The following is a 27,382-nucleotide window of genomic DNA, read 5'->3' on the forward strand; positions in this document are numbered from 1 at the left end:
GAGGTTGCAGTGAGCTAAGATTGAGCTACTGCAGTCCAGCCTGGGCAACAGAGCGAGACTCCGTCTCAAAAAAAGAAAAAAAAAACAAAACTTGCAAAACAATTACATAAGTTTCCACATTAAGGAACTAGAAAAAGAAATGCAAAGTAAACCCAAAGCAAGCAGAAGGAAATACAATTCCAGTGGAAATAAACAGAGAATCAACAAAACCAAATGTTCTTCTTTTAAAAAGATCAACAAAATGGATAAACTTTTAGCTAGAACTCATAGGCCCTCCTCACCTCCTCAACTTAATCTTACTTCTGTTCCCACCACTCCACTTAGACTGCACTTGAATAACTCAAGGGCCACTGCTATTCTCAACTGAATTCTTAGCAGCAATTGATAAATTTGAGGAGTTCCTTCTTCAATGGACTCCCCTGCCACTCTCCTGGTTCTCCTTCCTCAATGCTCAGTACTTTCCCATCTCCTTTGCTGGCTTCTTTGCTTGGCTTGACCTCTAGAGTTGGAGCCTATGGGCTGTTTAGGCTCTCTTCTCTATCAACAGATGCTACCTAAGCGACCCCATCCCATGGCTTTTAATAGCATCTCTATGTCAGTGAACTCTCAAATCTGATCTCCAGCCAGGCCAGCATTCTGAACTCTAGATTATATCCAACTGCTCTTCGGTCATGTTGACATCAGTATCTACATTGGCTTTACGTTATATCAGCAGCACCGCTATTTTTCCTGTAGCATCATCTATCCAGTTGCTTAAGCTAAAAATGTAAGAGTTACCCTTTTAAATCCAATCAATCAATAAGTGGTCACTGTCATGTCTAAACCCTATTTTGAATGTTTCCACTTCTATTTCTGCTATTACCACCCTAAGGCAAGCCACCACCATCCCTTACCTTCATTACAACAGCCTTCTTAGACCCAGCAGATTGACTCTCTCAAGTATCAATTTTACCCCCTAATTGGAGAAGTTGGAAAATTATTCTTTTTTTTTTCTTTTTTTGAGGCAGGGTCTCACTCTGTTGCCCAGGCTGGAGTGCAGTGGCACAATCTCAGCTCATTGCAACCTATACCTCCTGGGTACAAGCAATTCTCCCACCTCAGTCTCCTGAGTAGCTGGGAATGCAGGCGCCCACCACCATGCCCAGCTAATTTTTTGTGTTTTTGGTAGAGATGCGGTTTTGCCATGTTGGCCAGGCTGGTCTTGAACTCCTGACCTCAAGTGATCTGCCCACCTCAGCCTCTCAAAGTGCTGGGATTACAGGCATGAGCCACTGCACCCGACCAGAAGTTGGGAAATTAAAAGCACTTCCCAGACACCCTTACATGTAGTTTGGGGTCAGAATTAGACATTGTCAGCTAAATGCACGAGCACAAAGTTTGTCAAGAGAAGCAAGACAGAGGCAATCTTCCTATTGCTATTGCTGCTGGTAAGCAAGGTCAGAGATGGAAGTGTTCTGTGTGGAGAGGCTGCAACAATGGGACCTGGCATTCCAGAGTCTGGCCAGCGTCGTGGGCATGAGCTGCAGTGGTAATGGCAGCAGGCCTCCTGAGCTAACCACTGTGAGGTGTCCTCTTAACTCCACAGACCAGTGGTAGTTGCCTTGACTCTTCTGCCAGTTCTTCCACTGATGTTGTATACACCTAACTCCTTGTGATTTTTGCCTGCAGCACTCAACCTTGATATACCTAACTCATTCTTCCTGCATCCACTCATGCTCACCTATAAACCATTCTCCATTCCATACAGAATTCCTTAAATATGTAAATCACTCAGGTTCTCTTCTGCTCAAAATCCTCCAGTGGCTTCTTACCATACTTAGAATACAATTCAAACTTCTTACTGGAGTACAAAGCCCTATCATCTGGCTTCAGCCCACTTCTCTGATGGTATCCAGCCACTGGGCTCTCAATTCCTGAAGCAGGCCAAGCTTTGCTCTAGATCTGTGCTGTGGTGTTCCATCTGCACGGGATATCAGTTCTCCCAGTTTCTTACGTCTTCCATGTCATTTAGATTAGATGTCACCTTCTCATCATCCCCCACCCCCATAAAGTTATTCTACCCTATATTCTCTGCAGAGCACTTACTAGTATCTAATCTTTTCTTGTCATTAGTCACCATTGTCTCTCTTTTCCAAGAATCTATGCACAATGGGAGAAGGAAGGAACTCTGTCCCCTCATAGCAGATCTGGGATGCAAGGTAAATGCTTAATAAATATTTAAGAAATAAATTTGGGTTAAATTTGTAAGGTAGAAATTTTACTTGTTAGTTACTCCAAGTGTCTTAGTAAAAATTCCACATTCTTAAATATTAGGTTGAGGATAATATCACTTTGCCATCTGCGCACAGGTGGTAGGATAACAAACTTTTGGAATATATTATACTCAACTTTGTACTCAGGGGAATAAAAAAACCCTGAAAACGACCCCTTTTTAACACTGCCGCTGGAAAAAGGGACTATCTAAAAATCACTAATTTTTTATTGAGGAAGAGGAATATTAGACAGTTGGATTCCATTCAGGATTACTGCCATTTTTCCCAAATTACTCCAACTCTTGCTACATCATACTTTTGGCTTGTAAGGATAAACAAAATATAGTTTTCTCTCTCTCAGCTCCATCTGCTGTACTTGGCGAGCGGCGGGGAGGGGGTGGGTGGAGCCTCATATTTGATATCAAGTCTGGAGAAACAGCACCACCTGCTGGGGAAAGGCTGCCGTGCATCTGCTCTGGCAAGAAGCCTTGTGCAACTACACCTTTCCTTGTGCAACTACACATTTGACGTTCTGCGTAGCAACGAAAACCAGCTTTTCAGACCAAAAGGAAGTCCTGCTACTCCAGAAATGTTGATAAGATTTGAGAATCTTCTGTCAAAGGCTTCTCTTCTAAAAAACCAACCTGGGCTTTGATCCAAGATTGGAAATCAGTGCCACTGTAGGAAAGAGAACAACAGAAGCACATCTGGATTAAAAAACAGGAATAAAAACAGTCACAACTTTAAGAGGCCTTTGTCCCCCGTATTCTCTGCAAATAAGAGGCTGAGAAAATGTAGTGCCTTTGTCCTCTTTTTGGAAGTTCCAGAGGCTTTTTTCCTTCCTTCCCCTCATAAGGACTATAAATTCATCTGAATTCACCTTCTAGCTTACTATCTACATTAAAAAAAAAAAAAAGTTTTTTAATGACACATAACAACTGTGCATATTTATGGGGTACACTGTGCTGTTTCAGTACATGTATACATTGTGTATCACTACTTACATTCTTAAATAGGTATTTTTCCTCTTGCCAATCTACTTTATCTTTCAAATTCTTCCTAAGACCTTTATCATTTGTGAATGGGTTTCTCAGGATCTAAAAACGATTCCACTCAACTGGTTTTTCCATTACTTTGCAAAATAAATCTGGTATTTCAACTTTCTCTTCATTCCTGAAATCTATTTATTTTCTGTCCTCCTTACTCAGTGTACATGGGTGGTAAAATGCCTCTCCACCTCAATCCTCTGCTGGCTAGATGCTGTGTGCCTTCCGTTTTATTCAATTCCTTTCTAATCTAGATCCCAGTGCCTAATCTTCTCTCATTTCTTCCTTTTCCAACTACTCCTTAAGTATCAAGATATACCCCTTTCTGCCATCTGCCTATGAGCTTTCCAAAAAAAGGTATTAAGTTCATCCTTTAATTATCATTTGTGGTTTAATCATCATTTACAAATTATTCCCATTTCTAAGATTTACCTAAACTCATTTCCTTTCTTTTTTACTCATGTATTTTCATAATCCCTAGATTTCTTAATTGGCTACTAGATCAAAATTATCAACATAAAATATTTTATATCCCCTGTCTTCTCATAGTTCTAAGACTTCTTTTTCCTTATTCAAAGCATTTCTAAAATTACTCCTCCAGGATTCATGAGTTTTTCTTGATTAGTTAGGAGAGTTAACTCCCTCCTTCAAGCATTACCTTATAGACCTCAAAGTTAAGATTCTCAAAAATGTAAGGAACTCCACTCATATCCTGAATGCTTATTATCCAAATGGAATAGTAACCTTTATGTATACACAACTCAAATAATAACCAATGAATTGCCACTGGCGCTCCATTAAAACACATATATCATACACAATTAAGGTAAGAGCTAAATATTCTTGTTTTTCAGTTTCTCTTTTGCTATGGCAGCATGTGGATAGAGTTCAGGAACCTATATAAAACTGAGTGAAGAAGAAAATGCTTTTATTAATCACAACATGAAATTAACAGACATCCTATTAGAATTAAACCAGGATAAATACTGCTGTTATAAAATTTACATTTCTCACATCCATTCCAGAGGAAAATCTGACGTATTAGGGCTCATCTTAATCTTATGGACTGATTTCAGTAAAACTTCTTAAATAGTAAATAGCAATTAACATATTCTCAAACTGTGCTAAGTAGTTAGAAAGGTAACTATAAAATATATAATGATAACACCCGGCAGGATTAGAACTGTTCTATTAAGAACACATCTCTGTTTTAGCTGTTACATCAGTGTACTTTTTTCACTGGTAAGGCAACTGCTTGCTGTGGGTGCCACAATGATTACCAAGTTTCTTCTTAAAAGACACTTGTTTGATCAAGACTCAAGTGAGTTTTCTTTCCCAATTTTGCTCTTTTGGAGCAGAAGGAAATACCTTGGTCTTTGACATATGTAAGGATGAAAATATGAAATACAGCTGTTATAATCTTCTAAATCACAAACAGGGGCAATGAATTATTATTAGAAATAAGTCTTTGAAATATTTCACTTTTAAAATAACAAGGCTTCTGAATAATCTCTCAAAACTAGCTTTCTATTTTAGTACATGACTTGATAAACATAGCACATTAGATAGGTTTTTAGCAATTTCTTCTATCAACTACACTTTGCCCTCACTAAGGGTTAGAGTATGATTTCAAACAATTTCTACATATAAAACATCTTTAAATAAGTTTTGTGTTCACTGAACTGAGACTTCTTTCACTTAGGTACCTGTGGAAGTTAATTTGAGCATACACATATATACATACTTGCATACATATGTGTACATGTATGTTTTTTAAGTAAGTTACTTTTACCATTAGAATAAACCTAGACACTACAGGGACAACTCTGGGAACAGTGCGGTCTGCCTTAGCAACCCTTCTCTAGGTTGAGGAAGGCAGGTACAGTTCACTGAAGGATGTGATGAGGCTGTAGTAAGTCTTCTCGTCATCTGTTAATCCTGCGTTGCCTGGTCTCACCACCACAGCTACGTGCACATCTGCTTCCTCAGCAGCACTGGCCTCTGTGGAAATCAAAGGATGTGTGTGTGTCAGAAACACCAAAAAATGATGTCTGAGATTTGCATCAAAGCCAGCAGGGGGATGTGGGGATGGAAGAAATGAATTTGGCCCTGATTTGATAACTGTTGAAGCTAAAAGGTGGGAACCCTGGGGTTGACTATATTATTATCTCTTTTATATATGTTTTAATTTTTCCATAATAAAAATTTTAAAAATACATAACTGTACTTGACAGAAGAGAATGACAGTGTATCCTACACTTCTGAGCTTTATTAAGTACTTATGAAAGCAGAAGGATGGAGTCATGTTCTGTCCTACACCTTTCCTCCACTTCCTCCCATCAGCCCATACCGAGAACTGAGCTGTCTCCCAAAGGACAGGCTGTTGGTAATACCAATTAAAATGATATGGGGCTGGGCACGGTGGCTCACACCTATAATCCCAGTACTTTGGGAAGCCTAGGCAGGTGGACCCAGGAGTTCACTTGAACGCCAGACTTGAGTCCAGGAGTTCGAGACCAGCCTGGGCAACATGGCGAAACTCTCTCTCTACAAAAACAGAAAAATAGAAAAATTAGCTGGGCATGGTGGTGTGTGCCTGTAGTTCCAGCTACTCAGGAGTGCTGAGGTGGGAGGATTGCTTGAGACCAGGAGGTCAAGGCTGCAGCGAGCCGAGATTGCAATACTGCACTCCAGCCCGGGTGTCAGAGACCCTGTATCAAAAAAATAAAAACACAAAGAAGATAATGGGACAAATGCAATCCTATGGTCTAATCAGCCCAAGATATCTGCTCTTACCTCCAGACCCTAAATATGTCATGCTCCCAGCCTAGAACGGAGCAAGTTAGAGTGGGAAACAGGATACTGGACTATGATAAGAGAGATGGCGCTTACTAGGACAGATAGAACAAAACTGGTGAGAAATCTGGAATACATCCTGTGGAGTTTAGATTTGGTATAAGAGTAATCCCCGATAGTTTCTCAGCCTTTGGAGAAGAGTCACAGCACCTGAATAGATTAACTGCAGGGCAGTCATGCTGAGAGAGTTAAGAAGTTCCCAGGAGACACACTGGGGCTGAGCTGCCTCTTCCACCCACCTACCCACCTCAAGTGCCTATTTTCTGTTCTGCCTGTGAAAGGGCCTGTCACCTTCCCAGAGCAAACAGTACTCAAGACTCCCCTCTCTGTGTGGGAATGCCTTCTTCAGCCCACCTCTGCAGATGCCACTGGAGAAGGGCAGCTAGCTTCCACTCACCCCTACTTCCTAGCCTGACTGCCCTGAGCAAAGTTTTCATCGTGACTGGCAACCCGGGAATTTGACCAAGTTGAGCCATCACAATCCACGTGGCACTTGACACTACGAGTGGCTGTTCCATATTCAGGCTTCTTATCTAATTCACCGCAGGGCAAGTTTTATCCCTAAGCATCTATTTGCTCCACTATTATAATACTGAGATACATTTTCATACTTGGGTATTATTTGGGATTTTATTTTTTATTTTATTTTTTCAGACAGGGTCTCTGTCGCCCAGGCTGGAGTGCAGTGGCATGGTCTCCGCTCATTCCAACCTCTGCCTCCCAGGCTCAAGCGATTCTCCTGCCTCAGCCCCCAACAGAGTAGCTTGGATTACAGGCGTGTATCACTACCGCCCAGCTAATTTTTGTATTTTAGTAGACACAAGGTTTCACCATGTTGGCCAGGCTGTTCTTGAACTCATGACCTCAAATGATCCATTCGCCTTGGCCTCCCAAAGTACCAGGATTACAGGCGTGAGCCACCGCACCCAGCCATTATTTGGGATATTAACTTAGTTTTTCATTCTGCCTCAGCAGTGGAAGGCATGTGGTACCAAAACAGGACCAGAGAGAGAGAAAAGAGTGAGCAGGCAGACAGCTCCCTGCCTCATCCCATCTGCCGATGACCCAAGTTCTGGCCCCACTGCCTAAGCATGTATGGGGCCAGCAGAAGACAAAGGGCAGGAATAAAACTGCCTTACAGAGAATCAAAGGGAGCCAATTTCATTTTGAAGCCAATTTAGGGATTACTTCTATTCTCCAAAATTAGAAATAATTTCTACAACTACAACTGAGGAAAAGGCTTAAGTGAGAAGAGAAAGATCTGAAATTATAGATGTACTATGTGATCCCAAATACAAAAACTAAGTGGCTACAAGAATATGAAGAAACTGTAAGTGGTCTAAGGACAGGGGTTGTAATTCTTAATATGGAGATAGAGCAAAGGTCCAGGGATCACAAATTGAACTGTGCATTTAATCCCAGAATTGGCTGGCTCTGAGCAGAGCACTCGCCACAAACCAGACCCTTAATTCTAAGACTGCAGAAATTTACCATCCAAAGTGCTAGGGAAATTAAATACAAGCAAAACTACAGACTTTCATCTCCAACAGCCTGAATGGTTAAAGAAAAACAATTCACAGATTAAATCAGCTAAACTCACCAGAACAAGGCCTATTTCCTTTTCATAAGTAGCAAAACATAGTAAAAGGTTTTCAAATTCTCATTCTTCACAGGAACTGATAACACATACCTACCCTTCATTGATAGTAATGACCCCCCACCCTACCACTCTAAGCCCCCCAAAATCACAAGGGTATACTGAAGTTTCAAATCAGGAAAAGGTTTCTATACAGAAAAATGATAGGCAAACATTTACAGTGAGTTCAAAGTAGAGGCCAGGTGAAATGGTTGTTGCTAAGGCTAATGCTCATTGACAGTACATTTCACATGGCCTGGCTACCCAGTCATTATACAGTGACCCTTGAAGCATTGTGTCTGTGCATCTGTCAGTCTCTCTTCCAGTGCAATCAGATATGTAAATATAAAGCTTTCCAGAAAGTAGAAAAAAATGAGCTGAGAGTTTGTAGAAATGCTTGGACACACAGGACATGGGCTGATCCCTGCCAAATCTTTTGAGTTTTCAAATCTCATCAATTAACATCTAGATTTAAAATTCCAGGCCAGGTGTGGTGGCTCACGCCTGTAATCCCAGCACTCTGGGAGGCTGAGATGGGTAGATCACCTGAGGTCAGGAGTTTGAGACCAGCCTGGCCAACGTGGCAAAACCTCCTCTCTACTAAAAATACAAAAATTAGCAGGGTGTGGTGGCAGGTGCTTGTAATCCCAGCTACTCAGGAGGCTGAGGCAGGAGAATCGCTTGAACCTGGGAAGCGGAGGTTGCAGTGAGCCGAGATTGTGCCACTGCACGCCAGCCTGGGTAACAGAGCAAGACTCCGTCTCAAAAAATAAATAAAAATAAAAATAAATAAAATAAAATTCCAGTCTAGATTAACCGAGGACTGAAATTTAACAAAGACATTAATAATGACTGAATGTCTATTGTATGTCAGATAAAATTAAGCCTGCTCTGCCTCTATTTCTCTAGAAAAAGTTATTAAAACTTTTTAAGATATTCGATGACCTATGCTGATTAATTTTTTTTAAAACCGCTTAGCAAATCAGTATCTGCGTACATACCTACAACTCTTGCCTATCTCAATAAACCAAAAGCTCAAGGGTCAGCAGAAGAGAAAGAACCGTTCAAACACACTACCTCAGGTAAGGCACCTTTACCAGAAGCCTGGATTTTCCTTTGGGTCCTAGCTCTGAAAATCTCAGGAGTGACATTAGTTCTATAGTAACAGATAGGGAGGGCTGGAGAGAGGACTCTTGCCTACAGACTGCTGAAGCTGCTACCAGGAGGCCCCAGGAGTCATGTGGAGTTGACTAAGCAAAACAGCATCCTCCTCCTCTCCTCCGCCCCTTTTCCCTAATCCCCTTCCCCAGCCTCCTGTCACAGACACAGTTTGCCAAGAGCAGCTGCACAGTACACAAAGCCCTGCTTTGGGGGTAAACAGAAGGTATGATTTCAGGCCTGGAGAAACTTGCAACCCATCGCAGAATGGAAGAAACACAAGTATGCGGAGCTGCCCTCAAATACAAGGGAAATTATAAACCTACCAAAAGTAGGCTCAGTGGGTGATGCACTAACACTCTAAGGAGAATGAATGCGCAATCACAAGTTGGAGCTAGGGGAAAGCCTTACCAACCAGGGGCTTTTCAGTAAGAATTGCAGAGGCCACCTTCCTCCAGCACTCTTTACCTTTCACCTGCTTGTTTCCTCATTCACTACTTTCTCCTTCTGTAATTCTCTAGAGGACTCACATTCTTAGGTAGATGCTCGAGTATGTTTTCCATTTGATCAAAACTACTCTTGAAGGCCAGGCGCAGTGGCTCACACCTGTGATCCTAGCACTTTGGGAGGCGGAGGCAGGAGGATCACTTGAGGTTAGGAGTTTGAGACCAGCCTGGCCAATATGGCAAAACCCCATCTCTACTAAAAATTAAAAAAAGATTAGCTGGGGTGGTGGTGCACACCTATCTCAGCTACTCAGGTGACTGAGGCATAAGAATTGTTTGAACCCAGGAGGCAGTGAGCCAAGATTGCACCACTGCACCCCAGCCTGGACAACAGAGCAAAACCCTGTCTAAAAAAAAAACTACTCTTGAAATAATGTATATTACCAACAAAGTATGGTATACACTGTTTTGTGCATTCAACCCATAATGTAATAATATACATACTACTGTTACTATAAACAATAAAGAGGGCCATGCTGAGTAAAAAATATATACGTCTCTAAGTGAATCATGTATAACAAAACCTGAGATTCACAACCTCAGAGATTCCTGGGGAACGAAGACCATCTGGCAGGGGTGACTCACCTACTCACAACGGGGAAGTGCATCAATTGGAACGATGGGCAAAATTGCTTAAGCTAATTACAGTTCTCTTTCTCTCCCTCTTTATTTTGGCTGGGTGCATATAGCTGATCTTACTATTGTTAACCGCATTTGATGCAGGTCTACAGTGACTTTATTGTCAACTAACCACCCCTTATACTCACACCTCTGCCTGCATGCTCCTTCCCATGACAATTCCTCTAAGTCTTCCTTTGTTAATTTCCTGTGTCATAGTGTGTATGTGTGTGTACATAGCAATAGGTGGGAAATCATGGACAAGGAGTTAAACGAGAAGAGTTAGTATTTTCAATGCCACTTCCCCACATGCAACCCCCAGAGTTGGTTCATTCTTTTTTGAGACAGTCTTGCCCTGTCACCCAGGCTGGAGTGCAGTGGTGCAAACACGGCTCACTGCAGCCTCGACCTCCTGGGCTCAATTGATCCCGCTGCCTCAGCCTCCCATGCAGCTGGGACCACAGGAGTGAGCCACTACACCCAGCTAACTTTCTGAATTTTTTTGTAGAGACAAGGGTCTTACATTGTTGCCCAGGCTAGGGTCGAACTCCTGGGTTCAAGCAATCCTCCTGCCTAAGACCACAAAAGTGCTGGGATTACAGACATGAGCCACCATGCCTACCTTCACTGCTGTTTTTTGTTTGTTTGTTTTTTAAATTCAAACATGAACCAGACACTGTTTCTTTATATAAAACTGTAAAACTGATTTTTTAAGGATCCCCATATAGACTTTCTTTAAAGAGGCAATGTATTTGTAGTGCCAGGCTCAGTTCATATCCTGGAGTATATAATATAAGAAGTCTATTACTCACCTCGAGTAACATCTGTCAGAAACAAAATGTTGTTGGTTGAGCACCCAATGCTGTCTGCGATCTTTCGGTAACTTTCACTCTCCACTTTGCGTCCAATCTTGGTATCAAAGTGACCATCGACAAGCTGAACAAATAGAAGGTGAAAGACTGACAATACAAATACACTTGCAGTGCCCCTCATGCCTTTCTCTGAAACACATGATAATCACAGTTACTTCATTCATTCAGTATTTACTGAAAATCTACTTAATAGGGAACTTTATGGAAGCTACACAAAGTAAAAATAAAGATTTTATAGCAACAGACATTTGGAAGAAGAAAACTAGCAGCTTAATATACATAAGATCATTTTATCATCTACCTGGTTTTCACTAGCATTCCTTTTACATCTGAAATAGCTTAAAATAAACATGCCCTACATCCTACCCTTAAAGATGATTTGTGCTCAAACTACTTACTGGATTGAATTTTACTCCTGATGAAAGATTCTGAACACTGTCCTTTAATCTTATGATGAAAAAATTTCTCTAACCTGCCTTATGAATAAGCTATTATTTTACTTACAAGAAATTCTCATTTTCTAATTAAAACATTTTGAAATTCTACCCAAGGGCTCATCTATGTCTCTGGCCTCTTGGAAACAATTGGAGTCAAATCTGTAACTTGCTAATTTAAGCAACAGTAATTAAAGTAAGTCCATATTTAGGGTCAGTTACTAAGATGTGATTTTTTGAATGTTTTCAGAACTTTTCACAAACTAAAAACAAGCATAGTGAGCACTCAAAGACAAACTGGGTTTGGCCTATGGGAAGCTAAAAATAAATAAATAAATTAAATAAATAAATAAATAAATAAATAAATAAATAAAAAGTAATTTTAAGGTTTTTTTTTTTAAAGTCAAGATTGATTTTGCATATTTTCTTTTTCTCGCAGTTTGCCTCACTTAGTAACTAGAGAGTAAAATCCTTATTAGTGAACTCAGTAGGTACTTTTGTCCTGTCATGATTGTCACAGAGAGCAGAAAAGAAGTTGTATCTGTATTAAGAGAACACTAACCAAGGATTAAAGGGTTTCATTATCGATTTAATATTTGATTTAAAAATAAGAAAGTAGGAAAATCCTAAAATTAGAATATGACAACCTCCAAGGCCAAAGTGTTCTTTGCACATGATAGGTGCTCAATAAATATTTATTTTAAAAACTTGTCTGGCCAAGTTACCTACTGTAAGTAACCGATTGTAAGTGTGGTCTATATTCAAGTTACCTATTATAAGTTAAAATTGCAAGTTCAGTCTATACTCCAGTTACCTATTGTAGGTTAAAATAAGTAAATTTTTTTTGGTTGTTGTTGAGACGGGAGTGTCACTCTGTCGCCCAGGCTGGAGTGCAGTGGCGCGATCTCTGCTCACTGCAAGCCCCGCCTTCTGGGTCATGCCATTCTCCTGCATCAGCCTCCCGAGCAGCTGGGACTACAGGTGCCCGCCACCACGCCCGGCTAATTTTTTTTTTTTTTGTATTTTTAGTAGAGACGCGTTTCACCATGTTAGCCAGGATGGTTTCAATCTCCTGAGCTCATGATCCGCCCACCTTGGCCTCCCAAAGTGCTGGGATTACAGGTGTGAGCCACCGTGCCCGGCTGGTAAATATTTATTTTTAAAAAGTATCTGGCCAAGTTACCTATTGTAAGTAACCTATTTTAAGTTGTCTATATTCCAAGTTACCTATTGTAAGTTTATTCAGCTAATCAGCACTTCTTTTTAAAACCCTAAATGTAGTCACTTCTCTCATTGATCACCCCATCCTCCAGGGGGCGCAGGGATGATGACACAGAGGGGCTAGCAAGAATTTTCTCATGTACACGAAATGCAACAGGTGAGGACCTTATCACTGTATTTAAAAATGTGCCTGGTTCTCCTATAATATGCTGTTTCTTCTTAAACAAAATCTATACTTCTTCAAAGAGCCAGAAACAAATGAGTGCACCTTGTCCTCTGCTGTATTCAAAAAGTATTTATGTATTTCTCAGGACTGCACAATCCTGTTTTGCATCCTAACTGATTTTATTTTTGAAGACACAGAATAAACTTTATGTAACAACCTTATATAAAAGAAACTGTAGGCCGGGCGCGGTGGCTCAAGCCTGTAATCCCAGCACTTTGGGAGGCCGAGACGGGCGCATCACGAGGTCAGGAGATTGAGACTATCCTGGCTAACACGGTGAAACCCCGTCTCTACTAAAAAATACAAAAAACTAGCCGGGCGAGGTGGCGGGCGCCTGTAGTCCCAGCTACTCAGGAGGCTGAGGCAGGAGAATGGCGTAAACCCGGGAGGCGGAGCTTGCAGCGAGCTGAGATCTGGCCACTGCACTCCAGCCTGGGTGACAGCGAAACTCCGTCTCAAAAAAAAAAGAAACTGTAAATACAATTAAAAGTGATTATTTTCTTCTTTAAGTTCCAATTAGTTTTCCTTTAACATTCATTATTTCATGCTTTGATAGCATCAAAAAACAAAGTAAACTAGGTAACCTACCTCAAGAATATCTCCCTCCGTAGAGTGCCCAAATAACAGTTTCTGTGCCTCCACACTCCCTGAGGAATAGATGTACACCTTCATTCCAGCCTCTCTCCATTTCCTGACTGCTGGAACTACATCTGCAAAGAACCTAGAGGGAAGACCACTAAGTTAAAATACAGGAACACCTCATCTAGCCAGATGAAAACCTGTCAAAACAGATGCCATATGTTTCTCTATTTGTGCCCAAATGGTAACCTGAGAAGCAGCTCTCTGAGACTACAAACTCCTGCAGTTCTAATAAACGTATTATCCTAGTTCCAGGCTCACAGCAGGTTAGAAGCAACAATCTATGTGGAAAGGAGGATAGTTATGAACAGCCAGCCACTAGTGACAGTAAAAAGGGACTACAGATAAAAGGATGAAATGGGAAAGAGTTTTTTAAATTCCCAAAAAACTCAAAAAAGCAAACAACAGCAATAATATAATTTTGGATGTTCTTCATGACACAGAAAGGTTAAATTATGTCCACTGTGCTTTAAGAAAGCATGGAAATGCTTTTTTAAAAAGATCTGCACCCAAAATAATCAAAACAAAGTTTGAAGGCTCAAAGCTATAAACTTATGATTAGCTAGAAAATGGAATTACTTTTATTATTTTGAGACAGGGTCTTGCTCTGTCACCTAGGCTGGAGTGCAGTGGCGTGATCTCAGTTCACTACAACCTCCACCTCCTGGGCTCAAGTGATCCTCCCACCTCAGCCTCCCAGGTAGCTGGGACTACAAGCAGGTGCTACCACCCCCAACTATTTTTTTTTTTAATTTGTTGTAGAGATGGTGCTTCGCCACGTCACCCAGGCTGGTCTCAAACTCGTCGACTCAAGTGATCCACCCACTTCAGCCTCCCAATGTGCTGGGATTACAGGCGTGAGCCACTGCACCTGGCCTGCATTTCTTGAGAACTAAGAAAACAACGTTTTATTATATGGGGAAAAAAATTACGTAACAAATCAGTTGAGACTTGTACCATCTCACATTAACCAGTCAGCCAAAGGTGTCTTTTTCTGACTTCTGACATTGTCTCTTTTACCAATTCCACAGTGTCTTCCATATTCATGGAGGAAATTAACATCACAGGAGAAAGGTGAAAAGAGAAGCACAAAGAACCTAGGTTGTAGAACCAGTCATCTTCAAAAAATTACCTGGAAAATGTCAGTGGAGTCTTCCGCTTTGTATGTATTAACATGCTTAATACGTTGCACTAATTGAAGGAAAGAGATCAACATATTCAAAACCAGTAGACATATAAGTATGTTATTCTGAGTACTAATTTGCACTCATGGAGACAAGATTTCTCCTGTCTTCAGCAGTTAGTTGTATAATTAAGGAACCAAGACCAAGAGAAGTAAGGGCTAACTACCGGGTGCACAGTCTCCTGTCTCCACTTTTTTGAGTGCTTTACAAAGTGAACCTGGCTGATATTCCCAGATCACTGGCATATCCTGAAATTCCAGTCCATCCTTTAGAAGGTAGAAGCTCCTTGTAAAGTACATAAAGAAACAACATCTCATTTGACAGAAACACAAAAGAAATATACACAGCTGGAAACAATCTTGGATCTTAGGGTTTACAGCAGGCAGTGGCCCAAAATCCTTAGAGGCAAAGTCTTATTAAGAATTTCAAGGTGGCCGGGTGCAGTGGCTCAAGCCTGTAATCCCAGCACTTTGGGAGGCCGAGATGGGCGGATCACGAGGTCAGGAGATCGAGACCATCCTGGCTAACACGGTGAAACCCCATCTCTACTAAAAAAATACAAAAAAAATCTAGCCGGGCGAGGTGGCAGGCGCCTGTAGTCCCAGCCACTCGGGAGGCTGAGGCAGGAGAATGGCGTAAACCCGGGAGGCGGAGCTTGCAGTGAGCTGAGGTCCAGCCACTGCACTCCAGCCTGGGCTACAGAGCGAGACTCCGTCTCAAAAAAAAAAAAAAAAAGAATTTCACGGCTGGGCATGGTGGCTCACGCCTGTAATCCCAGCACTTTGGGAGGCCGAGGTGGGCAGATCACGAGGTCAGGAGATAGAGACCATACTGGCTAACACGGTGAAACCCTGTCTCTACTAAAAATACAAAAAACTAGTTGGGCATGGTGGCGGGTGCCTGTAGTCCTAGCTACTCGGGAGGCTGAGGCAGGAGAATGGTGTGAACCTGGGAGGTGGAGCTTGCAGCAAGCGGAGATCACTGGGCAACAGAATGAGACTCCATCTCAAAAAAAAAAAAAAAAAAAATTCTTAGCAGGCCGGGCACGGTGGCTCATGCCTGCAATCCTAGCACTTTAGGAGGCCAAGGTGGGTGGGCTGCCTTGAGCTCAGGAGCTTAAGACTAGCCTGGACAACATGGTAACACCCTGTCTCTACTAAAATACAAAAAATTAGCCAGGTGTGGTGGCCTGTAGTCCCTGCTGTTAGGGAGGCTGAGATACAAGAATTGCTTGAACCTGGGAGGCGGAGGTTGCAGTGAGCTGAGATTGTGTCAATGCACTCCATCCTGGACAACAGAGCAAGACTCTGTCTCCAAAAACAAAAATAGGCTGGGAGAGGTGGCTCATACATGTAATCCTAGCAGTTTTGGAGGCTGAGGTGGGGTGGACCACTTGAGGTCAGGAGTTCAAGACCAGCCTGCCAATATGGTGAAACCCCATCTCTACTAAAAATACAATAATTAGTATGGTAGCAGGCACCTGTAATCCCAGCTACTCCAGAGGCTGAAGCAGGAGAATCGCTTGAACCCAGGAGGTGGAAGTTGCAGTGAGCTGAGACTGCACCACTGCACTACAGCCTGGGTGAAGAGCAAGAATCGGTCTCAAAGTAAAAGCAAAAACAAAAACAAATGAAAAGAATTTCTCAGCAATATGGTATGGACAACATAGCAAGACCACACCTCTACAAAAATGTGGTGGTGCATGCCGCAGTCCCAGCTAATCAGGAGGCTAAGGCTGGAGGATCACTTGAAGGCTACAGTGAGCTATGAAGGCACTGCAGTCTAGTGTGGATCACAGAGCAAGACCCCAGCTCTAAAAAAAGAAAAGGCCAGGTATGGTTGCTCATGCCTGTAACCCCAGCATTTTGGGAGGCCAAGGCAGGCAGATCGCTCAAGCCCAGAAGTTTGAGACCAGCCTGGGCAACATGGTAAAACCCCATCTGTACTAAAAATACAAAAACTAGCCGGGCATAGTGGTACATGCCTAGTCCCAGCTCCTTGTGAGGCTGAGGTGGGAGGATCACCTGAACTGGGGGAGGTCAAGGCTGCAGTGAGCCATGATCATGCCACTGCACTCCAGCCAAGAGTGAGATCCTGTCTGAATCAATCAAGGATGTCTCAGTAGTGTAATACTCCAAAGTCTCCTCAGGCAGGAGTGCTTTTAGGAACTCCATAACCAAGACTCAAAGAATCTGTGGAAGTTGCTCAAAAGACCAAAGAAGAATGTGTAGTGAGGACATCCTCTGAGTAACCTCAACATGATGGGGAAACAATTTCCTATGTCTCATAGAGCAAAAAGCAGGTAATTCACAGTCCAGGGAAGCAGCCCAACAGAGCTGTCACTCATGTGCTAAGAATCAAATATGACTTAGTTCAAGGAAGTCACCATTTTCTAGGAAGCTATTTTAAACGGAGACTTTGACAAGTCCTTCAACCAACCCACAAGAACAGACAGTCAGGTCCGGGTAATCTAGTCAGCTGAAATATTTTAGCCCAGTTTTGAAAAAATGAAACAAAGCTCACTTGTTAGACTTAAAAAGAATGTGGATTTTTATCTATTTTACCAATCATGTGACTTACGCTGGAAAGGCAGACTAGTGAAAAAACACATTTGGATTTGGGACTGGTGAAACGTTTAGGCTGACTCGAGCACATACTCTGCTTTCATGCGCCCAGCTGTGAATGCCGCCCTCCACATGTGGCCCTGCAGCTGTTTGAGTGCAGTGGTCTTTCGATCCAGGGACATCTGCCAGCACACATTATCTACCACGGCCTGGATCATCTGCTGCAGATCATCCACTCCATTCCCAGACGCTGCAGGGATAGGAACAGCCCCATCCAGGTGGGCGTCCTCTTCAGCCTTTAAGTCAGAAACAACATGATGTTTGTTTTTTGCTTATTCAAAAAAGAGTCATTTAAAACGAGACCCAAAAACCCAGCAGAACAACTTTCTCCATCATTAGCTCTAGTATGGCTGCAAATTGAAACAGCATATACTTTGGAGCTGATACAAATGATTCCTAAAAGAACCTGGATTAATAAATTTGCATTACCTTTCCTTTTGCTAAAAGCTGAAATTTAAACTGAGAGGCATGTTGTTTATGAGAAGAGAGAGCACATAAAGATAGAATTAAGACTTGATTTGTTGATTCACTACTGGGATCAACAAACCAGGACTTTAACTCAATCTGATCATTTTCTCTGCACTATAACTGAGAAAGAAACAAAGAAAATCTCATAAATTAGTTTATGCCTGGAATTCAGTGAAAAGAAGCTAGTGAAGTAATGAGGTTGGTTCACATTCAGTCTCCTGTGATCTCCCACATCTTGCAAAAATCCTAATAGCCACTTAGAACAATGACCTTGTGACAAAGCAGTCCAATTTCTAAAGATACATATATACATATTTATATACAATAATGGGGGACTATGTATGTATGTTTCAACAAGGTTTTGACAACAAAAAAAGGTAAGGGAGGAAAGTAAAGTAAGTCCTCATTTAACATCATCGAAAGGTTCTTGGAAACTGTGACTTCAAGTGACATGACCTTCTCAAATAATGTCATTTCCTTCAACATCATTTTGTTATAACATTTATGTGGGGAAAAAATTGGTTTTGTTATAGTTGGTTTAAAATTGAAAATTGAAATTTAAGTGCCATTTCACTTAAAGTCAGTTTCCAAGAACCTAAAAACAACATTAAGTAAGGACTCATTGTATTTCAGATTAACCCTGAGTTATCCAGAAAATTAAACAAACCCAAATATTCCATGCCCAAAGGACATAACTACACTTCGAATCCTAATTCCTAACAGTAAAACACCTACAGAGAGCATTCCACAGTATCCAATATAGAACTAACTAGAAAATAACTGCCAGTGAGTTAGCTCTGCAGACCTTTTAAGATCTTTGCCCTTGAAGCAATTTTAACAAGAAAAACAACAGAGCAGGAGTTCCGTAGCACACAATGTGGAAGGAAAGACAGACTGATGACTGGTGGGAAGAGAGCAGAACAAAGCACAGGAGACCAAAGGAGGTATGAGGGCTGGGTCAGAGTGAGTTGGGGTGAGGAGTCTGGAAGGGGAGTATGGGTGTGAGGACCCAGGAGCACTGTAGAGGGGGCAGCAGGGACCTGCAGTGAGGAAGGAGGGAGTGCAAAATGATGAAGTACTGTCATGGAGAATGACGTAGCTTGGATGTGTGTCCCTGCCCAAATTGCACGTTGAAATGTAATCCTCAATGTTGGAGGGAAGGCCTAGTGGGAGGTGACTAGATCGCGGGGATAGACTTCTCATGAACAGTTTATTTAGCACCATCCCCCTTGATGCTGTCCTCGCAATAATGAGTTCTGGCTGTTTTAAAGTGTGTAGCACCTCCCCTCCCCACTCTCTTGCTCCTGACTTTCACCATGTGAGACACCTGCTCCTGCTTTGCCTTCCATCATGACTAGAAGCTTCCTGAGGTCTCCCTAGAAGCAGATGCCACTATGTTTCCTGTATAGCCTGTAGACCTGTGAGCCAATTAAACTTCTTTTCTTAAAAATTACCCACTCTCAGGTATTTCTTTACAGCAATGTAAGAACAGACTAATATAGAGATGTTAATAAAAAATGCAGGGACTGCTCAAAACCTTTTGCATTCTACCCAGAAAGGACTTTTTTTTTTTTTTTTTTGAGACGGAGTCTTGCTCTGTAGCCCAGGCTAGAGTACAGTGGCACCATCTCGGCTCACTACAACCTTCGCCTCCCATGTTCAAGCAATTCTCCTGCCTCAGCCTCCCAAGGAGCCAGGACTACAGGTGCCTGCCACCACATCCAGCTAATTTTTTGTATTTTTAGTAGAGGCAGGGTTTCACCATTTTGGCCAGGCTGGTCTCAATCTCCTGACCTCCAGTGATCCACCCACCTCGGTCTCCCAAAGTGCTGAGATTACAGGTGTGAGCCACCATGCCCAGCCTAGAGTTGCCTATTTCTAGAGCTATTTAAATTGCCTAAAAATGCCATATATTTGCAAACTTAGGCCCTTTCTGGGTGGGCTGGGGGTGGTAAGCTCATGCCTGTAATCCCAGCACTTTGGGAGGCTGAGGAGGGTGGATCACTTGAAATCAGGAGTTCTAGACCAGCCTGTCCAATGCGGTGAAACCCAATCCCCACTAAAAATACAAAAAATTAGCTGGGCATGGTGGCAGGTGCCTGTAGCCCCAGCTACTCGGGAGGCTGAGGGAAGAGAATCGCTTGAACCCAGGAAGCAGAGGTTGCAGTGAGCTAAGATCACACCACCATACTCCGGCCTGTTCGACAAAGTGAGACGTCATCTCAAAAAAAAAAAAAAAGAAAGAAAGAAAGAAAGAAAAAAAAAAAGAGCAACTCCAGAAACAACAAACTGACATGATCCAGTCTTTAATTATGTACTGTGAATTCCTAAGCAGGCAACTCACTAAGTCACTGCAACTTCCATCCCTTATCAAACCAGGGCACTTATTTTACAAAATGCTCATAGCATGTTCTAAATCTCCAGGTACCCTCATTTCTAAGACACTTGGGAATGTAAGACAGAAATGTCCCAACCTGTTTCCTCAAAAGACTGACATCCTGCTGGCACTCCTCTTCTTCCCAATGTGTCTGCAGATACTCTTTAACATTTTCTTCGATGTAAGGAAATAAAATGTCCTGGATAAAAGAGTGAAAGAAAATACAAGAGTTAGCTTGTATCAGTTGTACAAGATCCAGTTCTTCCACAATCTTACCTTACATAACTGTAATAAATAAATCAGTGGAACTCTTTATAAAAATTGCTGCTGTGACTATAAGAGCAAGAAAGAGAGACAGAGGCCAAGAAACAAATAAACTAGACCAAGAGTTGGCAATACAACCTGCAGACCAAATCAAGTCCACTGCCTATTTTTGTAAATGAAGTTTTATTGGAACATAGCCACACTCATTTATTTAAATAATGTCTGTGGCTACTTTTACATCACAATGGCAGAATTCAGTATTTGCAACCAAGACGATAGGGCCTGCAAAGCCTAAAATCTTCACTGTTTGGTCCTTTACAGAAAAAGTCTCCCAACTACGGAACTAGATGGCTAGACCAAAGGTCCTTGAGTACATGGATCAAGTGTGTCTTGCTCAAAGCTATATCCCCAATGCATACCACATTATTGTACATATCACTCAAATAATCTGCTGAAAAGACTGGTGCCCATGCATGACAAGTATTTAAAAACAAACAAACAAACTTGATCACCATGACTCTTTCTTGGTAACCAGACTACCTTTGGAGCATCCTATAAGAAAGTGACATGCAGCCGGACGTGGTGGCTCACGTCTGTAATCCTAGCACTTTGGGAGGCCAAGGTGGGTGGATCACCTGAGGTCAGGAGTTCAAGACTAGTCTGGCCAACATGGTGAAACCCTGTCTCTACTAAAAATACAAAAATTAGCCAGATGTGGTGGCAGGCACCTGTAATCTCAGGTACTCGGGAGGCTGAGGCAGGAGAATTACTTGAACCTGGGAGGCGAAGGTTGCAGTGAGCCGAGATCCCACCATTATACTTCAGCCTGGAGGACAAAATGAGACTCCATCTCAAAAAAAAAAAAAAATACGTAAAACAAGTCAGTAATAAATAATCTGTCAGTAATCCATGCATTAGGAATTTCTTTCCCAGTCAGGCTTCTATCTCTTCTTTTTACTAGCTATGTTCAAATAACTTATGCTCCTGAGCCACAGTTTTCTCATTTGCTACACAGGAATAATATGAGACAAAGTCACTGGAGAATTGGACTGTCTAATGGAAGGCACCTGATATCTTACCACTTAATATGTTCTTTTTTTTTTTCTTTTTTTTTTTGAGATGGAGTCTTGCTTTGTTGTCCAGGCTGGAGCGCAGTGGTGAGATCTTGGCTCACTGCAACCTCCTTCTGCCTCCCGGGTTCAAGAGATTCTCCTGCCTCAGCCTCCCAAGTAGCTGAGATTACAGGCACCTACCACCACACCTGGCTAATTTTTGTATTTTTAGTAGACATAGGGATTCACCATGTTGGCCAGGCTGGTCTTGAACTCCTGACCTCAAATGATCCACCGGCCTCAGCCTCCTAAAGTGCTGGGATTATAGGCGTGAGTCACTGTGCCTGGCAATATATTCTTAACATATTCTCCAGCACACACAGTTAAACTGAGCAAGGATCACCCAAATTTCATGATAATAGTAGAGAAGTTCCCAGAAGATAAATCACAAGCAGAACCAACTTATTCATTCAACTTTCCTGAGGACTGACAGAGAGCAGGACACTGGAGTTATGAACCATAGCCATTCTTCTCAGAGAACTCAAGGAAATAAAAGGTGCAAGGTTTCAAACAATACTGAACGTTTGGGAACAGCTTTAGAAGTTGGAGATTACTTTAGAGTTCCTTCCTGATCATCCAATATGCCCCTCCCCTCATCTATAAAATGCGCCACTGTACTGAGTCATCACACAAAGCTAGAATTTAGTATAACATCTGGACTATAAACATTATTTGCTGCCGGGCATGGTGGCTCATGCCTGTAATCCCAGCACTTTGGGAGGCCAAGGCAGGAAGACCACTTGAATCCAGGAGTTCAAAACCAGCCTGATCCTGTCTCCACAAAAATTAAAGAGCTAGCTGGGCATGGCGATGCACACCTGTAGTCCCAGCTACTTGGAGGGGCTGAGACAGGAGAATTACTTGACCCAGGAGGTTGAGGCTGCAGTGAGCTGTGATTGCACCACTGCACTCCAGCCTGGGTGACAGAGCGAGACTCCTACTCAAAAAAAAAAAAAAAAAAAAAAAACTTATTTGCAGTCAACATGTTAGCAGACTGTACTATTTTAGTGCAAACGGGTTACTGCATAAAAGTATGTACATGGAATAATCAACTAAATTATGAAAATTTTATCCAATCTTTACACATACTTATTGAGAGTATCTGTAAGAAAATACAATGCCTTCAAGTTACTTATAAAATAGCCTGGCATGCGCTATCATACATTATAATAATTTTTTTTTTTTGAGACAGAGTCTAAAAATACAAAAATTAGTCGGGGCATGGTGGTGCGGAGTAGCTGGGACTACAGACACCCGCCACCTTTATATTTTTAGTGGAGACGGGGTTTTACTGTGTTAACTAGGATGGTCTTGATCTCCTGACCTCGTGATCCGCCCGCCTCAGCTTCCCAAAGTGCTGGGATTACAGGCGTGAGCCACCGCGCCCGGCCCCCGTTGGTGGGCTATTATTTCTTTTTTTTTGGAGTGCAGTGGGATGATCTTGGCTCACTGCAACTTCCGTCTCCTGGGTTCAGGTTATCCTCCCACCTCAGCCTCCTGAGTAGTCAGGACTACAGGCGTGAGCCATCACACCCAGCTAATTTTTTTTAATTTTTACTAGAGATGGGGTTTCGCCATGTTGGCCAGGCTGGTCTCAAGCTCCTGGACTCAGGCAATCATCCCACCGCGGCCTCCCAAAGTGCTGGCATTACAGGCATGAGCCACCATGCCCGGCCCCACATAAATTTATTTTGCTTTTTATTCTCTAACATTAATGGAGACATAGGCCTGGGCTCGGAGGCTCCACCTGTAATCCCAGCACCGTGGGAGGCCAAGGCCAGCGATCACTTGAGGTCACGAGTTTGAGATCAGCCTGGCCAACATAGTGAAACCCCGTCTCTACTAAAAACAAAAACTTAGCCAGGTGTGGTGGCTGGTGCCTGTAATCCCAGACGCGAGAATTGCTTGAACCCAGGAGGCAGAGGTCTCAGTAAGCCAAGATCATGCCGCTGCATGCCAGCCTGGGCGATAGAGCAGGACTCTGACTCAACAACAACAAACAAAATTAAGTGGCTTCATGGTTCCTAAATATAAATCACATCATACAAATAATCAATAAAACAGGTTACAAACAGTATGTAAAGCATAATCTTATTTGGGGGGATATTTAACACACTGAACAAAATATAAGAGAACATGAAAAATGTTTTCAAAGGTTCTCTCTGGGTTATGACATTAAAAGAAACTTTTTTGCATATCTCTTTTCTACAATAAAAATGTACAGCCTTAATAGTGCAAAAAGTTAGCAAACTTAAATGTTAAAAAAAAAAATCAGAGATTGCCGACAGTGCTTTTCTTTTTTCTATTTTTTTTTTTGAGACAGTCTTGCTCTGTCAGCCAGGGTGGAATACAGTGGTGCGATCTCAGCTCACTGCAACCTCCACCTCCTGGGTTCAAACAATTCTGCCTTGGCCTCCTGAGTAGCTGGGATTACAGGTGTGCGCCACCACGCCCAGCTGATTTTTGTATTTTTAGTAGAGACGCGGTTTCTCCATGTTGGCCAACTGGTCTTGAATTCCTGACCTCTGAGATCCCCCCATTTTGGCCTGTCAAAGTGCTGGGATTACAGGAACCACCACCAAGCTGGCCTGCTGACAGCGTTTTAAACAAAATCACCCCCTACAAAGAAAAATAATTAAAGGCTGTATCCAGAGAATAAAATTACAGGAAATTACATGCAACAGACAAGAAGAGCCAGTTATCTGAGGCAGTATGACTGAGGAATTTAGCAAAATCCAAATTCCAATCAGAGTGACTAGACTGTGACTTCAACAGAACACAGCTTATCAGCACAGGTAGTGAATCAGCTATACTATGATCAATCTGAAGAACCACATTTGTGCTGAGCCACTTTTCTTCCCTGGCTCAAAGTCACTTACTTTGATGATCTTGCCACCTAGCATCTTTCTCTATTATAAAGTTAGCCTTCCCATGCAGTCTTCCCACAGATGTTTACTGTCAGATGTCTGTGATAATAATATTAGGAAAATGTAATACATTAGGTTTTTTTAATTTATTGTTTTTTTTCTTCTTCTTCTTCTTGTAGAGACAGAGTCTCACTACATTGCCCAGGCGGGTCTTGAACTCCTGGGCTTAAGTGATCCTCCCATCTCAACCTCTCAAAGTGCTGGGAGTAAATAACTGTCACAAGATCTGATGGTTTTATTTTATTTTATTTATTTTTTGAGATGGGAGTCTCGCTCTGTTACCCAGGCTGGAGTACAGTAGCGCGATCTCGCCTCACTGCAAGCTCTGCCTCCCGGGTTCCCGCCATTCTCCTGCCTCAGCCTCCCGAGTAGCTGGGATTACAGGCGCCCGCCACCACATCTGTCTAATTGTTTGTATTTTTAGTAGAGACAGGGTTTCACCATGTTAGCCAGGATGGTCTTGATCTCCTGACTTCGTGATCCACCCACCTCGGCCTCCCAAAGTGCTGGGATTACAGGTGTGAGCCACTGTGCCCAGCAATTTGATGGTTTTATAAAGGAGAGCTCCCCTGAACATGCCCTCTTGCCTGCCACCATGTAAAACGTCCCTTTGCTCTTCCTTTGTCTTCCACCGTGATTGTGAGGCCTCCCCAGCCATGTGGAACTGTGAGTTCATTATACCTCTTTCCTTTATCAACTACCCAGTCTCAGGTATGTCTTTATTAGCAGCATGAGAACAGACGAATACACCAAGCTTTGTTTAAATACTTCTAACAATGAAAATTGCTACTTCTTGGAGTGGTCCATGCTATCTGCCAGATAAGTTTCAGCAGTTATGGTATTAGAATTGCTCCTCAAATAGGCTTCCTGAAGACCATAGTAAGAGCTATCAAGAAGTTTCTGCGTTCTGGCTGCCACGTGGTCTCAGGAATTAAAATCCTACTGTCCTCATCTTCATGGGGGTAAACAGGGCTGGACCCACACGAGGGATGTAGGTTGAAAACTGAAACCTCAGGAATGAACATCAGATTTCACATGTGCACTCAAAATGGATTAATCAATGTTGTGCTGATAAGACAAAAGATAATCCCATTAAGAAGATTAAATTATAATTAGCAAAAGATATGCTGTTATCTAATTAAGTGCAATGAATCACACTGAACAAGGGATGGTTATCAGTACAGAAGGGCTAGTAATTGGAGTAAGGTTTTAAGAAGCAGCACAAAAGAGACAGAACCTCCATTATCTCCAATGAGTTCCAGAGAGGGAACTTGACTGGCCCAGAGTCCTAGTCCTTAACAGTGGAGGGGAAAGGAAGGCATTCACATTCATCTCCTTGAACTTGCCTAACATCCCTGCAAGGTAAGCCCTTTTTCATAGATGAAGAAACTGAGGTTCAAAGAGGTTTCACTGCAGGTGCAGAGTAAAGCCAGGACTCAAACCCAGGCCTATCAAACCCCAACACCTGAAGCCACCCAGCTCTCACGGGTGAATGACTTCAAGGAACACTACTCACTAGGATTATCTAAATCCCTGGATCTTGACAGCATATTCTTTATGGAAATTTCTAATATAGCTTTGATTCCCCAAAGAGGTTTCATACTAAGAAAATGAGAGATTATGGTTCACCCAGCAGTTCTGTAACATTTCCTATAAAGTATCAGCAATAATAACTCAAGAAGTTATAGTAATGGGAGTAACTGCCAACATTTACTGAGCACTTAGTATGACAAGCACTTTTCTTTTCTACCTATAATCACTCCTTTGTGATCTTATCTAATTCCATGACTTTAAATACCATTTATACTAATGATCCCCAAATTCTTACCTTTGGCTTGGACCTTTTCCAAATGCCTACCCAATATCGCCACTTGGATGTCTATTAAGTATCTCAAACTAAACATGTCTGAAACCACACTCTTGATTCCATCCCTTAATCCTCCTCCTCCCTCTACATATCCACATCACAGTACACGACAGAGCCATCCTTCTAGATGCTCAGGCCAAAAACCTTAGAGTCATCTTTGACTCCCTTCTCTCAAACTCCACATCCAACCAATCCATCAGCAAATTCCATCAGCTCTACCTTCAAAATATATTCAGATCCAATCACTTCTCACCACTGTCACCACGAAGCATTCAAAATTTACTCAACTTACTGATAATGCATGGCCTGAATAATGTCATTTTAATCTTCATAATAGCCCTATGAAATAGGAGCTCCTACTTCCTCCATTTTTCAAAGGCACATAAAGGTTAAGTACAAATTAACAAAGTGGGATTACAGTTTATTAATCAGGTCTTTCTTTTTGAGTTTGTAGAGTCAGATCCCTGGAATCTACCCCCTGTCAGATCAGAGGGTGAAGATCTTTACCCCCATCAAAGGGATCTAATTAGCTTCCTGAACTTACAACGACTTGGACCCATACGAGACCAGCCCAGGGAGTTATGGAGTCTCTTGGAGTCCAAGTATACACAAGCTTAACTGTCAAACACTGTTCTGATAGTGAGCTCCAAAGTCCCACCCAAGGTCTCAATGCTGAAATTACCATTAGTGTCTAAACCGCACGCCTTAGTTTCTCTTTACTCAGTAAAGGGGTATCAGGTCCACACTTTTTAGACTTAAGAAAACGAACTTGGCCGGGCGTGGTGGCTCAAGCCTGTAATCCCAGCACTTTGGGAGGCCGAGACGGGCGGATCACGAGGTCAGGAGATCGAGACCACCCTGGCTAATATGGTGAAACCCCGTCTCTAATAGAAAATACAAAAAACTAGCCGGGCGACGAGGCGGGCGCCTGTAGTCCCAGCTACTCCGGAGGCTGAGACGGAGTCTCGCTCTGTCGCCCGGGCTGGAGTGCAGTGGCCGGATCTCAGCTCACTGCAAGCTCCGCCTCCCGGGTTCCCGCCATTCTCCTGTCTCAGCCTCCGGAGTAGCTGGGACTACAGGCGCCCGCCTCGTCGC

General features: G+C 42.4%; 1 protein-coding gene across 3 annotated transcripts in view; it reads right to left on the reverse strand.

Annotated features, from left to right (window-relative positions):
• Positions 1-4,205: 4,205 nt before the first annotated feature.
• ENOPH1 (enolase-phosphatase 1) overlaps positions 4,206-27,382 on the reverse strand; it is a 32,043-nt gene continuing 8,866 nt past the window's right edge. For all 3 annotated transcript variants that reach the window (XM_023222465.1, XM_023222464.2, XM_023222463.2), the window contains exons 2-6: positions 20,215-20,316; positions 17,306-17,508; positions 13,414-13,546; positions 10,885-11,008; positions 4,206-5,299 (exon numbers count right to left, since the gene is read on the reverse strand). In XM_023222465.1, the coding sequence (XP_023078233.1) occupies positions 5,160-5,299; positions 10,885-11,008; positions 13,414-13,546; positions 17,306-17,430 (522 nt within the window). In that variant the 5' untranslated portion in view covers positions 17,431-17,508; positions 20,215-20,316 and the 3' untranslated portion in view covers positions 4,206-5,159. The remainder of the gene's footprint in view (positions 5,300-10,884; positions 11,009-13,413; positions 13,547-17,305; positions 17,509-20,214; positions 20,317-27,382) is intronic.

Source organism: Piliocolobus tephrosceles, chromosome 3, assembly GCF_002776525.5.
Source record: "Piliocolobus tephrosceles isolate RC106 chromosome 3, ASM277652v3, whole genome shotgun sequence".
NCBI lineage: Eukaryota > Metazoa > Chordata > Mammalia > Primates > Cercopithecidae > Piliocolobus > Piliocolobus tephrosceles.